Source organism: Pituophis catenifer, unplaced genomic scaffold (genome assembly GCF_029215685.1).
Source record: "Pituophis catenifer annectens isolate HBS135680 unplaced genomic scaffold, rPitCat1.0.hap2 SCAF_1, whole genome shotgun sequence".
Classification (NCBI taxonomy): Eukaryota; Metazoa; Chordata; class Lepidosauria; order Squamata; family Colubridae; genus Pituophis; species Pituophis catenifer.
The window spans coordinates 232,190,385-232,213,954 of NW_027256881.1; the positions used below are offsets into that span (position 1 = coordinate 232,190,385).

Sequence of the window (23,570 nt, forward strand, 5' to 3'; positions counted from 1 at the left end):
ATTATTGAGAAGCCTTGGGGGCAGGTTGCGGTCAAAACTATATTGGCTAGAGGCAAGGAGAATCAAAGATCATCATACCTGGAGATTATGTGTTCAGTTACATATGTACATACTTACATGTGTCCTCTATTCAATACATCAAGTGCAGAAGGCAATCTCCATTTTCAAGATTCACTTTTCCTGACCTAATGTTTGCCTGGCAAGTCAAAATCCTACTGGTGCCACTTATCTCCAACCTGAAAAAAGTAATGATAACTAAAGCCTTTGCCAGAATTACAAGCTATCACAGGTAGTGCTAGAAGCAAACCATGTTTTGCTACCTACGTGTGAAGTAAGGAAGACCTTCAACAGGACTTTGGCTCGGGCTCTAGCCATATTATTATACCTCCTTGTTCTTCCAAAAGTACCAAAGCTGAAATGAAGGGCTTGCCCTTACAGAGGCCCCAAAGTAGAATCAGAGTGTGCCTTTCCCAGGAAAGGCATTTGGGAAGAGGAATGGCCCCTCCCCATCATTCCTTGGCTGCCTGCAAACCCAATGCCAATCTTGAAGCGCCTCGAAGCCTTGTGAAATGCAGCTGCAGAAAGCTCCCCGTTGGCTAGGCCGATGCAGCCTGCCCACTCTTCCCTCTCCTTCCTGTCTCGTATTCCTGCTGCATAGCCTCTGGGCTGACATTACAGGCAGGGAGGGTGGGGATTTATCAGACAGTGCACAATACCAATCAGGTGATTCATCACCATCTAGCCCAGGAAGGGCAAAGCAGGCAGCTGGGGCTACGTAGAACAGTTACTTACTTCTCACTCCATTTTCATCATTCGTATATCAACCCCAAATCCCACTCACCCATTCTATGAGGACACTCTCTAAGCAGTCAAGAGAAGCACTCTCTTTCAAACATTGACAGCCCAATATTTTATTGCTAAGTTCTAGAGAGGAACACTCGCTTTCAAACCCTTGAGAATGAATGGCACTCTTGCAAACCTGTGCTACTGCTTTACGTATCCATGGAAGGAAGGTCCCTTCCAAAATAAATTGCCATCTTGTTGTCCTCACTTTTCACCTCATGCTTCTCTTAAAAGGAGATTCTTCTCAGTGTCATCCCAGCCCCTAGCAATTATAAGTCCCTGGCCAGAATTATAGATACCCTGATAGCCTCCATTTAACAAACCCGTTAAACCTTCCCGGGTTGCAGTAATAATCTTCGGAATGTGCAACAAAAACAAGAGGCTTCCAACAGGATAATCATGTTAGTAAAACCAGGGAGTTCTGGGGCACCTTAAAAACTAAGGATTCAAGCATAAATTTTCAGGGTCCAAACCAGTCATCAAATGCATTTGGTCCCAAAATGCACAATCCTACGTATATAGGCACAGTGCCAGGGACATTATTATAGAAAATACATAGAGAAACAGGAGCTATTTTCAACCACGATTGCCATTGTCTTATTTTAGTCTGCATGGACTTTACAAATGACAGTCTTTGCCATGAGGGCCAGTAAGTTAAGATAACATTTCATGAATCCGGCATTGTGGCCTGTTATCCACAACGTTAGTGGCGTTTTAAAGTCTGATAGTATTTTTCCTGCAGCAGGTTAACCTGTTTACTCCCCTGAAAAACAATTTACAAATATCGTGACTAACTCCGCACGCCAATCAGCTCACAAGTCTCTGCATGTGGAAATCATAAGTGTAACATCCCAGCTGGGAAAGGCTCATTTGAATTCTCATCAAACATTTGTGGCTCTTCCAATGGAGCTCAACCCAGGAGCTTAAAAGAGAGAGATTACAGGCATAGCTTTCTTTCAAGACAGAATCTCTCTGTCCAGTCCATTCTGCAATGACAACATCTCAAAGGTGCACAAAGGAGAAACGATGCCATAAACATCTGGAGGAAACTCCTCACAAATCACCCCATAGTTCTACTTCAGATATACACATGCACGTTACTGTCTTGGATTTGTGTTTATTTGCACAATAATAAAATAAGTTACCAACCACAGTATTTGCACTCAGTGCCTGTGGCACTTGATCCAGAGATAGCTCCGTACTCCCAACTCGTCCATCTCGTTTTAGAAACATTTATTTCAACGAACGTTGCATTTTATTTCATTGTTCTCCCCCAAACAACAAAGGTGCACTTATGGCACTTTAACTGTAATGGAACAAATTTGGCCTAGGTTAACAAGTATTTGATAGTCTTCCCTTACCCCCTGAATGTTCTCTGTTGGGTTTAAAGGGCATTCATTTGAAAGTGGATGTGATGGGAATGACAGCTGTTTTCTGAGGAACTGCAACTCATAGACTTGAGAAGCTGAAGTGGCTGAAGGTGTCAATGCTTAGAAAAAGCCAGAGACAACCTCAGGGTCTCCAGAAAGATTATATTATATTATATACATCTTGGTGGTTTGGAAATGTCAGGCCAATACTCAAGTCTGTACAATAGGACCTTGTGGAATCAAGGGCTCATGTAAGGCCAGAAAGGAAGTGATGGGAGATGTGAAACATTAGCATGTATCAATTACCTCAAACTCTGCCTTTTGTTAATGCAAGGCTCCATCCTTAGTGCTGCAAAGGCAAACAATGGAACTTTTGCTGGATCTATAAGAACGCAGCTATCACTTACAGACACTGACCCACTCTGTGAGCCGACACTCCTCACAAGCTACAAAACAACACCAATGGAATTTACAATTACATCGCTCGCTGCGTGTTTGCCGCAGGATATTATGTCCTCTTCCACAGCACAAGCTTTCACAGTTGTCCATGCCTGGGCTGGTCTTGTTGCATAAACGTCCTTGGGTGCCCAAAGAGTCCAACTTTGGTTCCCTCTCACAGAAGTCAGGTGATTTCTCAAAGTATATCAAGTCATTGACGCCACCACGACGCCGGTGGCGGGCCTGGCCCACCTCCATCTGCCCAGTGTTCCTGTTGTGGGACCGGATCAGTGTTGCCACATGGAAGCGATCCTTGAGCACTGAACCCACCAGCCGGAAATCAGGAGTCACCTGCCAACATGTCTTCAGCTGGCAACTTCCGGAAGTTCCATGACACTTGCATTTCCGCTTCATGTTCTCCATCACCACCTGTCAGGAACACAAGAACACAGCAGTCAGAAGAACTCAAGAACCATGCAGAAGGACTGAGCTCCATCCGGTTCAATTCTCTGTCTAGCTGGCTTTGGAACTTGGTCCCCATCCCTTGGAGACAACTTGTGCTACTGGCACAAGAGCACCGGTTTGATATAGTGGTTAGGGTACCAGGCTAGACACTGGGAGACTGTGAATTCTAACTCCACCGTAGGCCCAAAGCTATCTGAGTCACTTTGGGCCAATCTCTCTCTCTCTCTCTCAGCCCTAGAAAGCATTGATAGTAAACCACTTCTGAAATATTGACAGGAAAATTACAGAGATTTGCCCAGGTGTCACCAGGAGTCAAGACTGACTTGAAGCACAAACAAATAGTCACAACTCCTCTGTGTACGGTTTATGCAACCCAGTCAAGCAGTTACATAAGCGATTGGTTGTACTGACTGACTTCACACAATCAATTTAACTATCTTTCTAGATGTGCATAACATCTTGAACCAAAGGCTAACCATGGTGGTTATAGGTTCACAGAGCCTACTAGACTAAAAGGTGTAGATGGAGCATAAAGGCGAGCCTTCCAGATAGCCATGGGGAGCATTAAGAGGTGAAGAGAGTTTATGCAATGCTCCCAACTACATGTAACAACATGTGTTGAGAGATTCCAAAACTGCAGATCGTTTGGGGTTATCATTTACAGACTTGCAGGATGAGATGAAGTTATTATTTCAACAAGAATGTGTCATCACCTTATATTTAGAACAAAATTCAAAGAATGGGGTTTTAAATGGCTTTAAATAAGCTAAAGACAACATTCTCCTCCTCCATCTCCTTATCGTGGAGTCTGGCCACAAGGCATTCCATGAAGGCTTGCTTCTGCAACTATGCAGGTAAAAAGAGCAAACATTGGCTTGCAGGATTTCTCCAGAGAGCCAATTTAACAGAAATTAAACATGCCATCTGAATAACTGTACCCTATGCCCCCACTTTCCCATCCCATCTAGAAACGTACACCAATAAGTAAGCTAATATAGGTAGTCCTTGACTTACAACAGTTCATTTAGTGACAATTCAAAGTTACAACAGTACTGAAAAAATGACTTATGACCATTTTTCACACTTACGACCGTGGCAGCATCCCCATGGTCATGGGATCAAAATTCAGGCGCTTGGCAACTGACTCATATTTAGATGGTTGCAGAGTCCCAGGGTGATGTGATCACCTTTTGCGACATTGTGACAAGCAAAGTCAATGGGGAAGCCAGAGTCACTTTAATGATTTCATGGTTTATTTAACAACTACAGTGATTCACTTAACAACTGTGGTAAGAAAGGTCATAAAATGGGGCAAAATTCACCTAACAAACGTCTCACTTAGCAACTGAAATTTTGGGCTCAACTGTGGTCAGAAGTCGAGGACTACCTGCATCAACTTTGGTTCATGAGATTGAGTGGCAACTCTCTTGGCTAGGGCTACAGCAGAGAAAAATTTGGAGCATTGTTTTGTGTTCTGATTCTACAAGCCTTGCCCTTTTTTCAAATTCTGATTTTCCCCTATATTTTGAATTTTATTTTAAGAATACTCTTCTGGGAATGTCGAGGAAGTTTCTAATTCTTATTGTTTACCTAGAATTCTTTTTCCAATATCACTGAGGGATGTTCTGCGTTTTTTCAAGGCACATCTACTTCATTCTCATTAAAAGTCTCTTCAGTACCAAATGTTTCCTCTTTTTTCTTAAGAGATACATGGTTTTGCTAAGGTATTAAAACAGCCAGCATAATGTAATGGTTAAGGTGTTGGACTGGAACCAGGAAGGAGGTTCCAATCTACTCTCAGCCACAGAAACTCTCTAGGTGATTTAGGGCATTGCCTCTCAGACAGGGGTGAAATGTTCCCGGTTCAGGCCGGTTCGCCCGAACCGATAGTAAAAAAGGCTACTGGTTTGCCGAACCGGTAGTAAAAAATGTAAAAAAAAAGTTCTGACAATCAGCTGACTGACGCGAGATCATTGGAACTTTTTTTTTTTTTACTTTTTAAGCATTTTTTTACTACCGGTTCTCTGGAACTGGTAGTTAAAAATGCTTTAAAAAGTAAAAAAAAAGTTCCATTCCCAGCACCATCACCAGCCCAGACACTACCCTGTGGAAGGACACATCTGCAGTCTTGAGTAAACAGGGAGTGGAGTGCAGTTTTCCTTGAAAAGTCACCATCTCTCAGCCTAGCGTAGCTGCCGGATTACATAAACACAGTAAGTATTGTAAATTACTACTTATGCAAGGTACTTGCCATAGGTCTGTACTTATGGTAGCCTTTTCTGCTCTCTTCATGAGAGAATTGTTAACATCAGTGTACGGGAGAAAAGGTTTAAGGCACTGTGGAGTCTGCCACAGCGTCACAGAAAAGATGTACCGTATTAGAACATTGATAGAACTTCCTGGACCTAAAACTTTAGGTTAGAACAACTTGGACCCACCCAGCTGAACTCAACCCATCAGCCAGATACTAATTTATCACCAGCTGTTTGCAACCTTGCAACCTCAGATGGCCAGAAAATAAGGCCTGTCAAGCAGATCATAATACTTTTGTTACAAGCTCTGAAAACATGGTCTGCTTATCTATAATAGCTTCTTCATGAATGAGGGTTTGCTGTTATACAGGTAGTCCTTGACTCACGAAGTTCATTGAATGACTGTTTGAAGTTACAGCGGCATCGAAAAAAGTGACTTATGACTGCTTTTCACAGTTACAACCATTGCAGCATCCCCGGGGCCACATAATCAAAATTCAGACGCTTGGCAACTGACTCACATTTATGACGGTTACAGTGTCCTGGGATCATGTGATCGCCTTTTGTGAACCTCTGACCAAACGAAGTCAACGGGGAAGCCAGACTCACTTAACAGCCGTGTTGCAAACTTAACGACTGCCCTGATTCACCTAACGACGGTGGCAAGAAAAGTTGTAAAATGGGGCAAGGCTCACTTAACAAATGCCTCACTTAGCAACAGAAATGTTGGCCTCAGTTATGATCGTTAAGTCGAGGACTACCTGTACTGTTAGAGAAAAGCATATTTTGAGAAAAAAGTTATAGGCTCCTAGGATGGAACTTTCAATGCAGTAGAATCAACAAACTTGATCACCATGTTTAACAAAGTCCATATTCGTTGCCTCCGAGACCAGATTCCACCAAAGGGACTTCTCATTATTTTCCCTGGTTAGATAGTAGCATTAAATAGAACTTGTCTGCCATAGAAAGCTAAGGAGGGTCCTGCATCCAAGTTAGTACTTGGATGGGAGCCCACCCATTGCTTAACGCTAAAGTAGGAAGATAGTCAGAAAAACTACTGCTTACAAGTACATACGTAGAAGCAGCATGCAGTGCACGCCTTTATAGATTAGGGAAAGGAATAGCACATTCGAACACCCTCTCATGTCAAAGCAAATTGTAACACTCTCTTCCTGTACACAAAGTTCAGCAGCGGCAAGTCTGCAGTAAAGAGAGTTCTCTACTTAGGCAAAACTATGCATATCAGATAGCCAAGCTGGTCCTCAGCCAACTGAAATGTGACAGAAGGTACTGCACGCTGGTCCTGGTACTGGAAATACAAACCCTTGTCTTCCACTCATGTACCCTTTGAAACAAGAGACCATAAGCATTTCTTTGCCTAAACTCTTTCTGGCTAAAATTAGGAGCTAAACTGGAGGAGGTCTTGGTGACAATTGGGATGGAAGACCACCTGAGAACTCTAAGGCTGTTGGTTAGAGCAGTGTTTCTGAACTTTAGCCACTGTAAGACGTATGGGCTCTAACTCCCATAATTCCCCAGCTGTCGTGCTGATTGGAGTATCATGGGAGTTTAGAAGTCCACACATCTTAAAAAAAGGCCAAGTTTGAGAAACACTGAGTTAGAGTGAAAAGTCAAGCGTTTTGGAAGAAGGCAAACTACTCTCATGAAAACTGGTACCCATGCCGTTACCAGGAGTGAAGTTCAACTCAAGGACATGTTTACCTTTAAGCCATTTTTCCCATTAGCATATATGCCTTCATCACCACAGAACTTTGTTTTTTGCATCAATAAGCTTCAGGGGTTTTCTTTTAATACTTGGCGTGTGAGTTACTTATGATGAACTTCAAATGGAGGTGGATTCAAGTCTGAAAGGCACACATGTGGACTGAACCCTTCACCTCTTATGGCTAAGACTTCCAAGCTTTCAAACCAAGGAACAGAAATCCACCAGACCTACCATGGTTAGAAACCACACACACACATACACACACCAACTTATTCAATATGTCAAGCAAAGGATGGGGATAATAGCCACACACCCATTTAAAACTTTCCAGAAAGTTAAAGCAAGTTTAAGATGGCAGTCCCAGCGAGTCAACTGAGCACTAGATTAGACTGGAAATCACTCTGATTTAGTAAAGCAAGGAGGGTGTCCTGTGCCCACAGTGGTGGGCATGTTCTATGGCATCACATGAAGGCCACAGTTGCATTCCTTGACTTCATCATGATCTACATGTACCAATTAAACTCCCTTGTGCCTTGGGAGAGGCAAAGGGGCCAAGAAAGCACATGGAAACCAGCCTGCAAAGCACTCTGATGTCACCTCTCTGACCATCAGTGGCTCTGATGTCTCTACACTCTGCAACAAGATCCAGCCCTCACACACACACACACCCCACAGCCCCCACCCAGGCAGCAAGACAGGACCATCCCCTGCAGTGCGAGAACACTGTAATAAGGGAAATTAGCACCAAATTACAGAGCACTAATAGGCTAAAGCCATTATCCCCTTTGCATCCCACCTAGTGGTTTCTAAACCATTTCCTGTGTGTGTTCCAAAGGGACTGCCTGCCTGCCTGCAAAGTCCTGTGGAAGGCAGAATTCTTCAGGCCAAAGCTTCTCCAAGGAGAAAGTAGACCAATGTCATTCAGAGGATTTCCTAAATTTTAGGTAAAGGATAGTGCATGAGCAAAAAACCTGGATGGTTACATAAGGAAGGAGGCAACCAAAGTCGCACACCTTAAGCTCTTCTCCTTCCAAAGCTGTCTCCACCCCCCACCCCATCCCTGCTCATGTGCTCCTCATTATGCACTCTTTAAAGTTGAGCTGTTCAAAGGGCATCTAATCCCAAAGAACAGCTGTTCGAGTCAAATCCTCCTCTGTGTTTACTTGGATGAAAAGCCTACCAAGTTCAATGGAACTTACTTCCAAGTAAGTGGATATACAGAACGGCAGCTGTAATGAAAGCAAAACAAAACAAAACAAAACAGGTCTTGCAGCCCCACCATAATTCTATCGGGCAGAGAGAACAATCCATAGGGAAGCCGTTAAAAATTGGGTCCCTGAAGAGGCCGAAGCTTATAGTCGTCTCCTCTTTAGGTAACATGGGAGGCATATGTCCCGAGGAAAGGAAACCCACTCTTCTGGGATGGAGGGGGGAAGGGTGAAGCCTAGAAGCAAAGCCTAGAATTAAAGTAGCAAGAAATGACTGATCTTAAATCTATTATAAGAAATGTCCTTTTCATGTCTATTTGTAACACAATTACTGATTTATTTAGTTTGCCTTTGTTATAAGCCGGCATCACACTCTCTTTCCTTAATATATAGGAGCCTCTGCTCAGGTTCAAGAAGGCCACCCACAGAACATCTTCCTTGTGAACCAGGGGTGAAATGCTCCAGATTCGGACCGGATCGCCTGATCCAGTAGCGATGGTGGCAGGTGGTTCGGAGAACCGGTAGCAAAAATCCCTGCCCCCCCCTCCATGCCCAACTGAGCCGCATGATCATCAGAGGCTTTTTTTTTTTTACTTTTAAAATCATTTTTTCTACAACCTCTTCCGACGAAAAATGCTTTTAAAAGTAAAAAAAAAAAGTCTCTAATGATTGCGCGGCTCAGCTGGGATCGTCAGAGGCTTTTCAAAGCATTTTTTTCTACAACCTCTTGGCCGAAGAGGTGGTAAAAAAAATTCTTTGAAAAGTCTCTGAGGATCCCAGCTGAGTTGCCTGATTGGCAGAGGCTTTTCAAAGCATTAGAAAAAAATGCTCTGAAAAGTCTCTGAGGATCCCAGCTGAGTTGCCTGATCGGCAGAAGCTTTTCAAAGCATTAGAAAAAAATGCTTTGAAAAGTTTTTTTAAAAAAAGTTGGCCATGCCCACCCAGACACATTACCCCCACCACCAAGCCACACCCACAAAACCGGTAGTAACAAATTTTACATTTCACCCCTGTTGTGAACCCCTTCATGTCTATGGCTACTAATGGGACAGCCTGTGGAAGCTGTGACTCTGAAATGCTGCCATTGTACATCTGGGTAGAAGCTGCCATTTTAATTCCCACAATGTTCCACTGAAGCATTATCTCAGGGCATTGTGCAATCCAGCAATTTCAACCACTGAAGCCAACATCATAGTGCAGGGTTGCCAAAGTCACAGGGTTGTCAAAGTCATATATATGTATATGTGTATGTGTATGTGTATGTGTATGTGTATGTGTATGTGTATGTGTATGTGTATATGCATATGCATATATATATATATATATATATATATATATATATATATATATATATATGTTTTCTCAGGTTTTCGCGGGTGTTTGTATGTAGGTCTTTGGTTATTCGGGTCTTCTCCCACGTAAAATTGGAAGTGTCTTGGCGACGTTTCGACGAAGTCTCATTCGTCATCTTCAGGCTGGTGTTCTCGGCTTCGTGCTTCCAGGAGCAATGTGAGATCGCAGCTGTCTCTTCCTTTTAACTGCTAGTGGAGGTGTGAGCTGATTGGGTGGGAACTTGGCTGTGTTCTGATTGGGTGGAGGTGTGTTCTGATTGGTTAGGGGCTTGGCTGTGCTCTGATTGGCTGGGGTTGTGTTCTGTTTGGGTGGGGGCTTGGTTGTGCTCAGCTTAGTCTGAGTTGCAGGGGGATTTGAGCTGGTGAGTTGCGTTGTTGTTGTTTGGCTTCGTGTTTGTGGCCGTGCGAGCTCTTCATGGTGGGTGTCAGTCTGCTTCATGTATGGATTGGAGGGGTTTAAAGTGGCTAATGATGCAGCTGCGGTCTGGCTTCTGGTCCTTGGTCGTGGCTCATTATCAGTGTGGGTTTGAGTCTGCTTTCTGCGTGGATGTGTGGTGGTGACATCAGGTGTGGCACTCGTGAGTGTGGGTCTGGTGTCATTCGTCGTGTTAGGGACTCGTTTGTCAATAAGGGCGGGTTTCCAAATGGCTGGTAGGCGGGAGGTATCGTCTCGTTTGTTCATGCTGTGTGGGCGTTTTTCTATCTCAATGGCTTCTCTGATTATTCTGTTGTTAAAGTGTTCAGTTTTGGCGATAGTTCTGGTCTTTTTAAAGTCAATATCATGTCCTGTGGCTTTAAGGTGTTGGACCAGGGAAGAAGTTGGTTCCTCTTTTCTGACTGAGTTCTTGTGTTCTTCTATGCGTGCACTTATTCGTCTGTTGGTTTGTCCGATGTATGTGGTGGGGCAGGCGGTGCATGGGATTTCATATACTCCTTGATTTTCTAACTCAATTTTGTCTTTGGGGTTCCTTAGGATGGTGGATATTTTTTGGTTTGTGCAGAATGCTGTCTTGATGTTATGTTTGTGGAGGATTTTGCTTATTCTGTCTGTGGTGCCTTTTATGTATGGGAGGAGGGCCTTGCCGTTTTCTTGTTCTCTGTCTTGGATTTTAGTGGGGGTTTCTTTTTGGATTAGGTTGGTGATCTTATTTCTTTGGAATCCATTGGATGTGAGTACGTTAGTGAGGGTGTGTAGTTCGGTTTTTAGGTGTTGTTCGTCAGCTAAGCGTTTTGTTCTGGAAATGAGTGTCTTGGCTACAGAGTTGATCTGGGCAGGGTGGTGGTGTGAGAGTGCGTGCAGATAGCGGTTTGTGTGTGTTTTCTTCTGGTATATAGTGTGTCCTAGGGAGCCATTGGATTTTCTGTAGACTAAGACATCCAGGAAGGGAAGTTGGTTGTTCACTTCTGTTTCCATGGTGAACTGTATTTTGGGGTGTAGGCTGTTGAGGTGTGTGAGGAAGTTGTCCAGTTTTTCTTTCCCATGTGGCCAGATTATGAAGGTGTCGTCCACATATCTGAGCCAGAGTTTGGGTTTGTGATCGGATTTTTCTAGAGCTTGGGTTTCAAAGTATTCCATATAGAGGTTGGCAATGACAGGTGAGAGGGGTGATCCCATGGGTGCTCCTTCTGTTTGTTTGTATTTCTGTCCATTATAGATGAAGTATGTGTTGGATAGGCAGTGGTTGGTCAGATCTAAGATGTGCTTGAGGGGGTTATATTTGTTTTGGATAACTGTCAAGGCTTCTTTGATTGGTACTTGGGTGAAGAGGGATATGACATCAAAGCTCACGAGTAGGTCACTGGGCTGTAAGTTTTGTTGCTTTATGATGTCTATGAACTGGAATGAGTTTTTTACGTATGAGGTGATGGATTCTGCATAGGGCTGCAGTTGTTTGGCGAGAAATTTGGCTAGGTTTTGTAGAGGTGAGCCTATGGAGCTGACTATGGGTCTAAGTGGGGTTCCTTCTTTGTGTATCTTGGGGAGACCATAAAGCTCCCCAAGCCCTCCAATCCATACATGAAGCAGACTGACACCCACCATGAAGAGCTCGCACGGCCACAAACACGAAGCCAAACAACAACAACACAGCTCACCAGCTCAAATCCCCCTGCAACTCAGACTAAGCTGAGCACAACCAAGCCCCCACCCAAACAGAACACAACCCCAGCCAATCAGAGCACAGCCAAGCCCCTAACCAATCAGAACACACCTCCACCCAATCAGAACACAGCCAAGTTCCCACCCAATCAGCTCACACCTCCACTAGCAGTTAAAAGGAAGAGACAGCTGCGATCTCACATTGCTCCTGGAAGCACGAAGCCGAGAACACCAGCCTGAAGATGACGAATGAGACTTCGTCGAAACGTCGCCAAGACACTTCCAATTTTACGTGGGAGAAGACCCGAATAACCAAAGACCTACATATATATATATATATATATATATATATATATATATATATATATATATATGTCTTTTTTCCTTTTTCGTAGGCTTTTATGTGCATATTCTTTCTAGCCAGGTTTTACCTACGTAAACTAGGTTGTTCTGCAGCAGAACAACCTAGTTTACGTAGGTAAAACCTGGCTAGAAAGAATATGCATATATATATATATGCATATATATATGCATATATATATATATATATATATATGCATATGTATATATATATATATATATATATATATATGCATATTCTTTCTAGCCAGGTTCCACCTATGTAAGCTAAGTTGTTCTTCAGCCCTAGTTCTGTGAAATCTCATTCACAACTAGGGCTGAAGAACAACTTAGCTTACATAGGTGGAACCTGGCTAGAAAGAATATGCACATAAAAGCCTATGAAAAAAGAAAAAGACATATATATATATATACATACATACATACATACATACATACATACATACATACACCAACACAGGTACTCATGTGCATCTATGATAGGAGGGCCAAAGTGATCTCTTTCAGAGGTTGAAATCTAAGATCCACTTACACAATGACGCCATCGGCTTTGGAGAAGGCTGGTGTGTGCAAAGCTGTAATTTCATTGCCTTCCTTTTATAATATGCAGAGATCCAATGGGCCTGTGACAGCCATTCTTTTTGTCTGAGGTTCTGGCCAATCCAACCCATTTAACCCTTCTATTTCCTGCTTCATAGAGGCAAAATGAACACGTCCCTTTTATTCTGTAAATCAAAGGGTGAGAAGAGTCCCTACATATTTTGACTATGTTGCGGTTTACCCACATATTCCTCTGACCGGTACCCTTCTATGCTTCCCTATTAGAAAAATAAACTCCCATAATAAATGAGCAAATGTTCATCATCAGCATGAAAAATCAATTTGCCACTGGTAATTATATTTATAATCCTTTGAATATCTACTGAATCATACTCTTACCTCCTGAGACAACCATCCTGATTATTTATCTATCCAATATACTTCAGTTTGATTCAGATTTTACATTTGAATGACTTATAAAACAATCTGCTGACAAGTATTCTGAAGGACTAAGCATTCTTTCTTTTATAAAGGCAATCTGCAACCCTTCTGGGTCTCTTATGCCGTGTATCCTATATTTAATCTTGGTCCGTCATCCTGTATTTCAAAAGCACTGATTCTTGTACTAACCATCTTGGATTAGGTGGAACAAAGGCTCCTCTTAACAGCTACTACCCAGATGCAAAGCAGTGCCAGAGCAGTCTGACTCTGATGAATCAGGCAGAGAGCAGAAGGCAGCCTTCCTTCTCAGTCAAGGAGGCCAGGAGGTCAGGTTTAGGGCAACCTTGTTTACAAGAGGATGGCTTAACCTGTATTACAGTCATTAACCTGGATTATGTCGCCTACATCAATACTCTAAAGGCATTTAAGTGCTAATTTCACCTTTCCACTTCAAATGGATGACATAGAGGCAAAAAGGGGGAAGAACATACATGCATCATCTTTATTTGCTAGTTAATGAATTAATGAAGTGGGAATTGAGTGAATTTGGGCTTCCGCCTGTCAAAAGCCATAGTCTCTAGATTTAGCCACCTCTTCAAATCAAGGTAAAAAAGGCCCCAGAACCTAGTTATCTAAAACAGGGGTCTCCAACCTTGGCAACTTTAAGCCTGGCGGACTTCAAAGAATTGAAGTCCTTCAGGCTTAAAGTTTATTTTATTTATTTATTTAGTCAAGCATTTATGAGAAAATAAGTATAAGTATAAACATAACATATAAATATATAAGTATAAACAGGTATATGTATAGACATAAGAAATGAGTACGAATAAATAGGAACAGTAGGACAGGGACGGTAGGCACACTGGTGCGCTTATGCACGCCCCCTTACAGACCTCTTAGGAATGGGGTGAGACAGTTTAAGGTTAAAGTTATGGAGGTTTGAGGATGTAACAACAGAGTCTGGTAGTGCATTCCAGGCATTGACCACTCTGTTGCTGAAGTCGTATTTTCTGCAATCTAGTTTGGAGCAGTTTACTATGAGTTTGTATCTATTGTTTACCCGTGTATTATTGTGGTTGAAGCTGAAGTAGTCATTGACAGGTAGGATGTTGTAGCAGACAATTTTGTGTACTAAGCTTAGGTCAGACCGTAGGTGGCATAGTTCTAGGTTGTCCAGGCCCAAAATTTCAAGCCTGGTGGTATAAGGTATTCTATTTCGAGAGGAGGAGTGGAGTACTCTTCTCGTGAAATACCTCTGGACTCATTCAATTGTATTAATGTCCAATATACAGTGTGGATTCCAGGCAGATGAGCTGTATTCAAGAATTGGTCTGGCAAAGGTTTTGTATGCTCTGATTTGCAGTACAATGTTACCGGAGAAGAAGTTTCACAAAATTAGGTTAACAACTCTTAAGGCCTTTTTGGCAATGCTGTTACAGTGAGCTCTAGGGCTTAGATCTTTTGAAATGAGTACTCCTAGGTCCTTGACAGAGTGAGGGTCATCTAAGAGGTCGTATCCGCCTAGCTTGTATTTGGTGTTCTGGTTTTTGTTGCCAAAAAAAAAAAAGTTGCCAAGGTTAGAAACCCTTGGTCTAAAAGAAGAATCCAAAACACAACCTGCTACCAGCTAAACATCCTTCTCTTAAGAGATTCGTGTGCAAATGCTTTATTGTTGCTTGCACCAGAAGTTCTTTGTTGTGCAGCTAATGGAGGGTTCTGGTGCCCTTTCATCTTTCTATCTCTCTGATCTGGCAAAAGCAAAGGCCACCATCCCAACCCCCACAATCTGCAGACTGGTGAAACAGACCTTCTATTAAGGGGTTGGCCATGTGCTTTGAGGCACACTTAATCCGAAAGCTACGATGAGCTTTTCCTACTGTTCCTTTACTATGGTTGAAAAGCAGACAGAATCTGTTCTTCAAACATGGTAAATAATTCTTTTGTGTGTCTCACTAGTAAGACTAGTAATGAAACAACCCACCAAAGAAATTAATGCTGGGGGATGCTGGGAGCTGTAGTTCAGTAACACTGGACGGCTTTAGTTTCCCTACTCCTCTTTTAAGATTAAAGAGAACATATGTTACCATACATGGTATTTAATTGTTTGTTTGTTTGTTTTTCACATTTCTGAACTGCCCATCTCCCTCAAAGAGTTTTTGACAGAAAAGTTACATAAATTTACAGCTATAGGAGATTTTTTGTAATCAGGACAATCCTAATTCCTTTAATTTCTGTATGCTTTTAACAACATATGATTCCATCATATTCTGCATTAGGTAATCGAGGATGGTTATTATTCATGACCCTCTCTGTGGAACTCCCTGTAATGCAACGCAGTGCACAGTAAGAGTCCAAAGCAGACTGGAGCCAGCTCTATCTTAAGCAATAATAACAATTAATCCAAAATAAAATTCCATTTACCATACAAATATTTCCATCACTTTCAAGCACTTTTAATAAAATAAACTAATTGGCTAAAGGTTGTTTTGCTTCACAAGAATCCAATATCTATGCCAAGAAGCTTTTGAGTTGAGCAAAGTTGTGAATTTTAATTTTTAGGCGCACCCTTCAAAGGCTTTTTCTTTGGGCATCTTATTTGAATTGTTGATGGATTAAAAAAAATTATGTTTGGCAAGATTAGGGAAAAGGTTGAAGGAGAAGGCAACAGATAAAGTGGATTGAGATTATCCCTAAAATATCCCTAGAAGAGTTGTGGAGGCAATTTGAGACGCAAACCATTCATTTATACAGTCACCATGAACAGACATGGCCAACTATCTCCTTTTTCCAGACAAAGCAAAGAGAAAATCAACAGGATGAAATCTTCAGAATTTAACAAGCTGTTTTGCCTTACTTATATCTTTGTATCATTTAATTTGTTCATGTTAAATATTAAATACTATCCCGAGAATATCCTGGGAATATTGTGGACAGCCAAGAAAACAAACAGGTGGATCATTAAACAAATCAACTCACTCAATGCTCAAATGGTCAAGCACAAGTTATCCTATTTTGGACAAATTATGTGAAGACCTAACTCTCTGGAAAAGTCTCTAATTCTGGGAAAGGTAGAAGGAAGAGGACATCCAGCAGGAAAGTGGATGGAGTCACTTACAGGGGCAATGCGTACCCCATTGTTGTTGTTAGTTGTGAAGTTGTGTCCGATCCATCACGACCCCATGGAGAACGTTCCTCCAGGTCTTCCTGTCCTCTACCATCCTCTGGAGTCCATTTAAGCTCACGCCTACTGCTTCAGTGACTCCATCCAGCCACCTCATTCTCTATCGTCCCCTCCTTCTTTTGCCCTCAATCTTTCCCAGCATTAGGCTCTTCTCCAGTGAGTCCTTCTTTCTCATTAGGTGGCCAAAGTATTTGAGTTTCATCTTCAGGATCTGGCCTTCTAAAGAGCAGTCAGGGTTGATAGAAAAGAAGAGTTAGGGATAGATCCTCATGGAGAAAATCTATTTATGTGGTAAATGGGAATTGAAAATGTTTTGATGGCACATGGTTATCTTCATCAAAGACAGTATAGGTAGTTCTTGACTTATGACTGTAATTGACCCTGGAAGTATGGTCATAAATTGTTGCAGTCATAAATTAAAGCATCACAAGATTGGAATTGATTTTTCAATGTTTTCTGCAGTGGTCATTAAGTGAATGCCAAGGTCATTAAATAAATTTCCCCCAACGGACATTTTTTGCCAAGAACTGTAAGTAAATGCCAGAAATAAGCTCCCCCCCCAAAAAAAGGGCAAATCATAGTTAAATGATCATGGGATGCTACAAATGGCTGTGAAGGTGAGCCAGTTGCCAATGAAATCATGTGACCACACAGGGTGGTGGCTATCCTAAATTTGAGAATGGATTGTAAGTAGCCTTTGGGAGGTATGTTGTAACTTTGAGCAATCATTAAGCAACTAGTCATAAGTTGAGGACTACCTGTACCCTCAGTTTTCAAAATCATAATGATCAAAATGGATGTCTTTTTATGCCTCTGTGTAACTAGAATAAAGGTAGTCCTTGACTTACGACTACAATTGAGTCCAAATATTCTGTTGTTAAGTGAGACATTTGTTAAGTGAATTTTACCCCATTGTATGATCTTTCTTGCGTCAGTTGTTAAGTGAATCACTGCAGTTGATAAGTTAATAACCCAGATGTTAAGTGAATCAGGCTTCCTCATTGACTTTGCTTGTCAGAAAGTCACAAAAGGAGATCATACGACCCTGGGATGCGGCAATGGTCATAAATATGAACCAGTTGCCAAGCAGCTGAATTTTGATCACATGATCATGGGGATGCTGGAAAGGTTGTAACTGTGAAAAAATGGTCATAAGTCACTTTTTTCAGTGCCATTGTAACTTTGAATGGTCGCTAAATAAATTGTGAGTCGAGGACTATCTGCACAATTTCCTTAAATTATTAAAAATATTTGCATTGTTAAGTAATCCTGCTCCATGCAGTTAATTAAGTAAATGAACTGCAAACTTCCAGATACCATTCAAATGCTAACTATCCCCTAAAAAATGAAATCAAAGATGATTGGAAAGAAAACGATTTTTCTGCCTTTGCATGGAGGAGTCAAAAAACATCTACAACGTTTCTGTTTTTTCCTTTGCCAAACTCAGCAATTCTACTCACACCCATTTTTGCTGCAGGATATCTTTAGCCATTTATTTACTGAAGGCTATCTTTGGCTAGAAGGCTGGTAGTAGCTTTAAAAAGCCCTTGATGTAATCCATCTACTCAGAGTAAATCCATATAAATAATAGGATAGAATAGAATTCTTTATTGGCCAGGTGTGATTGGACACACAAGGAATTTGTCATGGTGCATACGCTCTCGGTGTACATAAAAGAAAAGATACATTCGTCAAGAATCATAAGGTACAACACTTAATGATAGTCATAGGGTACAAATAAGCAATCAAATCATATTAGGAAACAGTCAATATAAATCATAAGGATACCAGCAACAATTATATAAAAATATAAAGCTAAATATATATTTAGCTTCTTCTCAACTGTTCACTGATAGAGATGCCATCTTTTTTATACTCTAGTCCAGGGGTCTCCAACCTTGGCAACTTTAAGCCTGGAAGACTTCAATTCCCAGAATTCCCCAGCCAGCTTTGCTCTGGGAATTCTGGGAGTTGAAGTCCTCCAGGCTTAAAGTTGCCAAGGTTGGAGCCCCCTGCTCTACTCCTTAACTCTACACCACCAATTTAGGGATTATGAAAATGCTTTCTAATGCCCAATGGAAATGTTTGAGGCTGTTGTTTAAATTTGTTATTCTTTGTCCCCGCTAAACAGAAAGAGCAACTGATTCTTATTTATTTCACAATGGCCATCCTAAATGGCTTTGTGTAGATGTTCACATTCTTTTGAATTGCATACAAGCGGTATGAAAACTAAGAAGGAAACAGAGGAAATAGGTAATGTATATTTTTAAGATTGCAAAAAGTATTTTACAACGATCACAGGATATGATGCTACACTTCTACAGGTAGACTTCAACTTGCAATCATTCATTCAGCCACCCCAGACTTCCTCCACCCCCTGAGGCATCCCATGCTCCAGAATGGGGAGAGCAATGGGGAGAGCTGGGGTTGCATGGGTGCCTTGCTTAACAAGAACAACTTAATGACTGTAATTCTGGGCTCAATTGTGGTTGTAAATCAAGAACTACCTGTATACTCAAATCTGAAGAAGTTGCCTCTCTATCAACTCTGTCTATCCAGCAGGCATTTTATCAACTGGAGCCTCAACTATAGGCTTATGTAGATATTTGTCTGCTTATTATACAGACTATTATGAACAGATATGCTCCCCTGCCAACTTCAATACTGCAGCGTTAAAGAGGGAAACATTTGAAAATGTGTCTAATTCTCTGAATATGTGTTTATAATGCTCCCCTGAGCATCTTCAGCCCCACAATGCTTAAACCAGAGGTGGCCCACGGTATCGTGAACAACTTTAAGCAGCTAAATAAACAAATAAACAAAATGGATATTCATCAACTACATCAAACTCTTCTGCACAAGGATTATGTTGTCATCTTTCTTCTACATCCATTAACAGAACTGACATTCCTCTTAAATCCTCATTAAAGAAATTTATAGCAACAAATGTCTATTTTGTGGTTTCATAGCTGTAAAAGTACTTAAATTCAGCTGTTACAATAAGTACGTTAGATATCATGTCCTAATTTTATCTGATTGCTTGGATTTGCATTCTGCATACACGCATGGACCTCGCCCTGTTTAACTGCCACGGAGGTCTGGTACCTATAAATATCAAGCAACTATTATGGATGGAGGAAACATTAATGTCTCTGAGACCAATTCATCTCACAGATGTCCTCTTGCTAGCAATTCTACTGAAAGCACCATTATGTCAGAGAAGGCTGTACTTCATTTCTTCAATGTTTTAAGTAATACAGCTTAAACAAAATACACTGAGTTAATCTAGTTTTTAAATGGCTTACAAAACGTTCTCATAATATTATGAGAAATCCAAGGGTATAAGTTGTCTTATTCAATCACAGAATTACTACAGAAGAAATATTAAAGGGGTAGAGCATGTTTTCCACACCCTGCACTGTCCAGACTGCCAACTTTTCATATTTTGTCTAAAATAAGAAAGTTGATGGCTATATAATCGCTTGAGATGTTCCTTCCTTTGTTCCGCCCCACTGTATTTAATGCAACACATTCCAATTTGGGCTTAGTGTCATGGAATACTCTAAAGGATAATACAGTATACTTTCAAATGATAAGGCAAAGGCAAGCAACCTAATCCAGTGACACTTTTGAGATACTTTCTCTGTTATCGTGCATTTTCTCTGGCTTAGGGGAATTCCCCATTCTTTTTAAGACAGTGACAAGTCTATGCACCCACACTCATTTTCAGGCTGCAGGATGCTAAAAATAAGTGCATCAGATATGCATCAAACTGCAGACACTGAGCAATTTTTGCCAGTCTTTCACTGAAAATCTTTATTGCCATATTTCCCCAAAGCAAATAACTTCTTATTCATCTTTTGCTATTATAAAACGACATTCCTGTTAGAGATGATAAGGGAATAATTGTAACTCTCACTAAATTTTCCTATGTCATTATTAATTGTGCAGGATTAACAAGGTTTAAATTTCCCTCAGATATCAGCAGTCATACCCTCAACATTTTCAACACCTCTAAACAATAAAAAACAATTGAATGAGGCATCTTATTGAATTATACTTCCCCCCAAATGATAGTTTTCTTTAGCTAAAAAATCATTACATGAACTGAGACATTAATTACCAGTTATATGCAATGCAACTGAGGGTGGCACTTCAAAGTCTTGTGGCAATTTTGAAACAAATTACATAGTGTGGCATGAAGTTTTGTGTGCAGAATTCACAAAATACAACTGTATCTGCATATCTGCAATTCAATTGTATGTATAGCCCAAACATTGCAAAAATCTCAAAGATGTTAATTATGAACAATCTTTGTATATTCACAAGCTGTTTCTATGGCAGTTTTATATTAGATTTTATAGATTTATATTATTTAGATTTTATATTATGTCACAAACTGTTTTAGGATCACTTCTATACCATAAAATGTTTTATGCCAAATTTCAATTCCACATGAGTCAAGAGTCTCCAACTTTGAACACATTCTGTAAACTAGCCCATTTGAAGATATCTTGATTCAAAAATTGTTCCCCTATGAGGCACTGTTTTTCCCAATTAAAGGTTATGGGAACATGAGTTCTAGGAGTATATAGATTATTATATTATTACACACACCAATGTGAAATCAGAGCTACCGGTTCAGGGGTGGGTTCTAACTGGCTTTACTATCAGTTCTCTTTGTGCGCACGCTTTGCGTGCGATCGCCGTGTGCATGCTCGGTTTGCTTGCCTGCCCGCCAAACTTGTACTTTGTGCAAGCGCGTTGTGAATCTGCCCAGCTGAGGTGCGGCAATCTGCTCTGCCGCACCTGTCAGCTGGGTGAAAAAAGAAGAAATATAAGATCGGCATAACGCCAGGGCGGGCGGGAGGGCCCAGCTCCCGAAGACAGAGAACCGGTTTGGTGAAATCATATCGTCACCGCTGCCGGCTCTTGCGAACCGGGCCGAACAGGGAGGAACCCACCACTGTACCAGTTCTTTAGTTGATATTAGCCTTCATGTGCACTGAGTTCTTTCCAAGAATCTAAGATGTTGTACTGCAATGGCCCCCAACCTTTTGGGTACCAGGTACCGGTTCCATGGAGAGAGGTTTTTCTGTGGACTGGAGGGGGATGTGGTTTTGCATGCTGCCTGCATCCCACGGATGGGGCTTCACTTATTTATGCAGCCCCGTTTCTGGCATGCCGCAGACCAGTGCTGGTCCACAGACAGGGGATTAGGGATCCCTATTGTACCCCTATTGGTGTAGTATTATGTCTGGATCCAAGCAATGGGGCCTCTTGTAATGGATAGATGGAAATTTTTGTCCATGCACAGATTTTTTTAAGTACTGTCAAAGATTTTTCAATATTTCATTAGCAATTTTACATTGCCTATTATCAGTAGTGGAATAGTATATCACAGTAAATATACTGTATGTTGTAAAGTGCCTATTCTTAACACCTTGAGAAACATACCATACCATCGTCTATACAGTTGCTATTTTTAATAAATAATTTTTATCTATTATCTATTTTTAGATAATGCATTTTGGAATATTAGTAGGCTGCTTTGGGAAAAAAAATATTGTCAATTTTCAAATAAATAAGCGTGGGCATTACCAGCTCCATATCGCAATGTTGAGCAGCCTCTTATCAAGAGCTTCTTCAACTCAAGTAAACCTGTCATCAGGCTAAAAATTACAAAATGATTTGTTTTGTCTGTGAGTAAAGCTGTTAGGTACTAAAACAGAATTACAGTACCTGCTCTTTTAGGCCGGTGGGCACGTATGTACAGCAATTGTGAGATCATCTCATAGTCACTCACCCAAAATGGTGCCAGTCACAAAATCTCTTTTGTCAGGAGGCAAACTAGTAGGGCTGTTCCCCATCAACACGTCTAGGCTCCCAAGCTATCTTCTTACCACTTTTTTCTTCTATCCCTTTTCCAGGTGCTGAGTCATATTTCCAAACAGAGCTCTGAGTTATATAGCCTCCTGTTAAACCCTCTGGAATATATGCAGGATTCTATAGCTCTTCGATATGAAGATTACATTAACGACTGTCACTTTATTTTAAACTGGCTAGTTTTTTTTTTCTTTCAAATTTTAAAAAAGTCCGGGGGGGAAAAACTAAGATGTTGCATGAAGGCTGACAGGGGACATGAGAAATCTCTACAGGCTCACTGGCACCCACAAGCTCCCAGTTGACGCTGCAGGTTCCCAGCAATTTTTTTTCTTAGATGGGATCATCATTTCCCAAAATATTTCTGGGGAATAGAATCTTGAATGGTGAGATCTGATTATTTGCTCCTTTCCATTTGATAGCAAAAAAGAACATTGAGATTAGGTTAGGACAGGAGCCACTGCTGGTGAAAAATCAGCACAATTCATCTTGTATGCCTTAAAACAGCATCAGCTTGCGTTGAAAGCTGATGGGTTGCCTCCTTTGGCAGCTTCATGCAATTATTTAAAACAGAATCTATAATATCCTGGCCACTGCATTTCTTTTGTGCCCCACCACCCACATCAACTCAGTACAAACTGGATGAGCAGGAACTTCTCTTTTGCCTCCAGAGCACCGTGATCTGCTGCTTTTCTTTCACTCTTTCAGACACCTTTAGACAGCCTTCTCATTGAGATGATGTCCAGATGTTTTAGATCGGTGTGTTTTTCAAACTTGCCAACTATAAAATGTGTGGACCTCAACTTCCAGAATTCCCCAGCAAGCAAGTTACCAGATGTCTTAAATCATTTTTTCCTTAGAAAACACCTTAGACTGTATCATGCTCATCATAACTGAGCTGGGAATTCTGGGAAATACATCCCAATGTACAGTATTTAGGGGCATCAGGAGGATTTTGACAAGCTGAAAACCTTGTCTCCTTATTATATCAATATGCTTTTTGTTTTTTACTCACCTGCCGGCCAACACGGTTGTTGTGAAGCCTCATACGGGATGGGAGGTCACGATGGATCTCCCGGGAATCTAGGAATTCCTTTGAAAATTTCTCCCCAAAGTCCACGTCAGGGCTGCAACCCCCCCACTCCCAGGAGTCTTGTAGGCCAGGGGCCTCGGCTGGCAGGTGCTCCAAGTGGACGCCATGCATCATTCCCTTGCCGCGGTTCATGGCCTCCAGTTGGAGACGATGAAGTTTGAGGCGGAAAGCCTCTTCATCCCCTCGACGCTTCTGGTCACAGCCACAGGCCTGCAGTTTGCCCAAGGAGCAAGCGTTGGAGACCGCGTGTACCACTCCTGCAGCTGCAATGGCATAGACAAAAGCACTTTCACGGAAACCTGCAAGCAAGCAACATAAAC

At 41.5% G+C, this 23,570-nt stretch overlaps 1 protein-coding gene across 2 annotated transcripts in view; it reads right to left on the bottom strand.

Moving 5' to 3' along the window:
• Nucleotides 1-2,612: 2,612 nt before the first annotated feature.
• The window catches only part of WNT10A (Wnt family member 10A), a 61,873-nt gene continuing 40,915 nt past the window's right edge, over nt 2,613-23,570 (bottom strand). For both annotated transcript variants that reach the window (XM_070957150.1, XM_070957149.1), the window contains exons 3-4: nt 23,173-23,549; nt 2,613-3,080 (exon numbers count right to left, since the gene is read on the bottom strand). In XM_070957150.1, coding sequence (XP_070813251.1) covers nt 2,613-3,080; nt 23,173-23,549 — 845 coding nt within the window. The remainder of the gene's footprint in view (nt 3,081-23,172; nt 23,550-23,570) is intronic.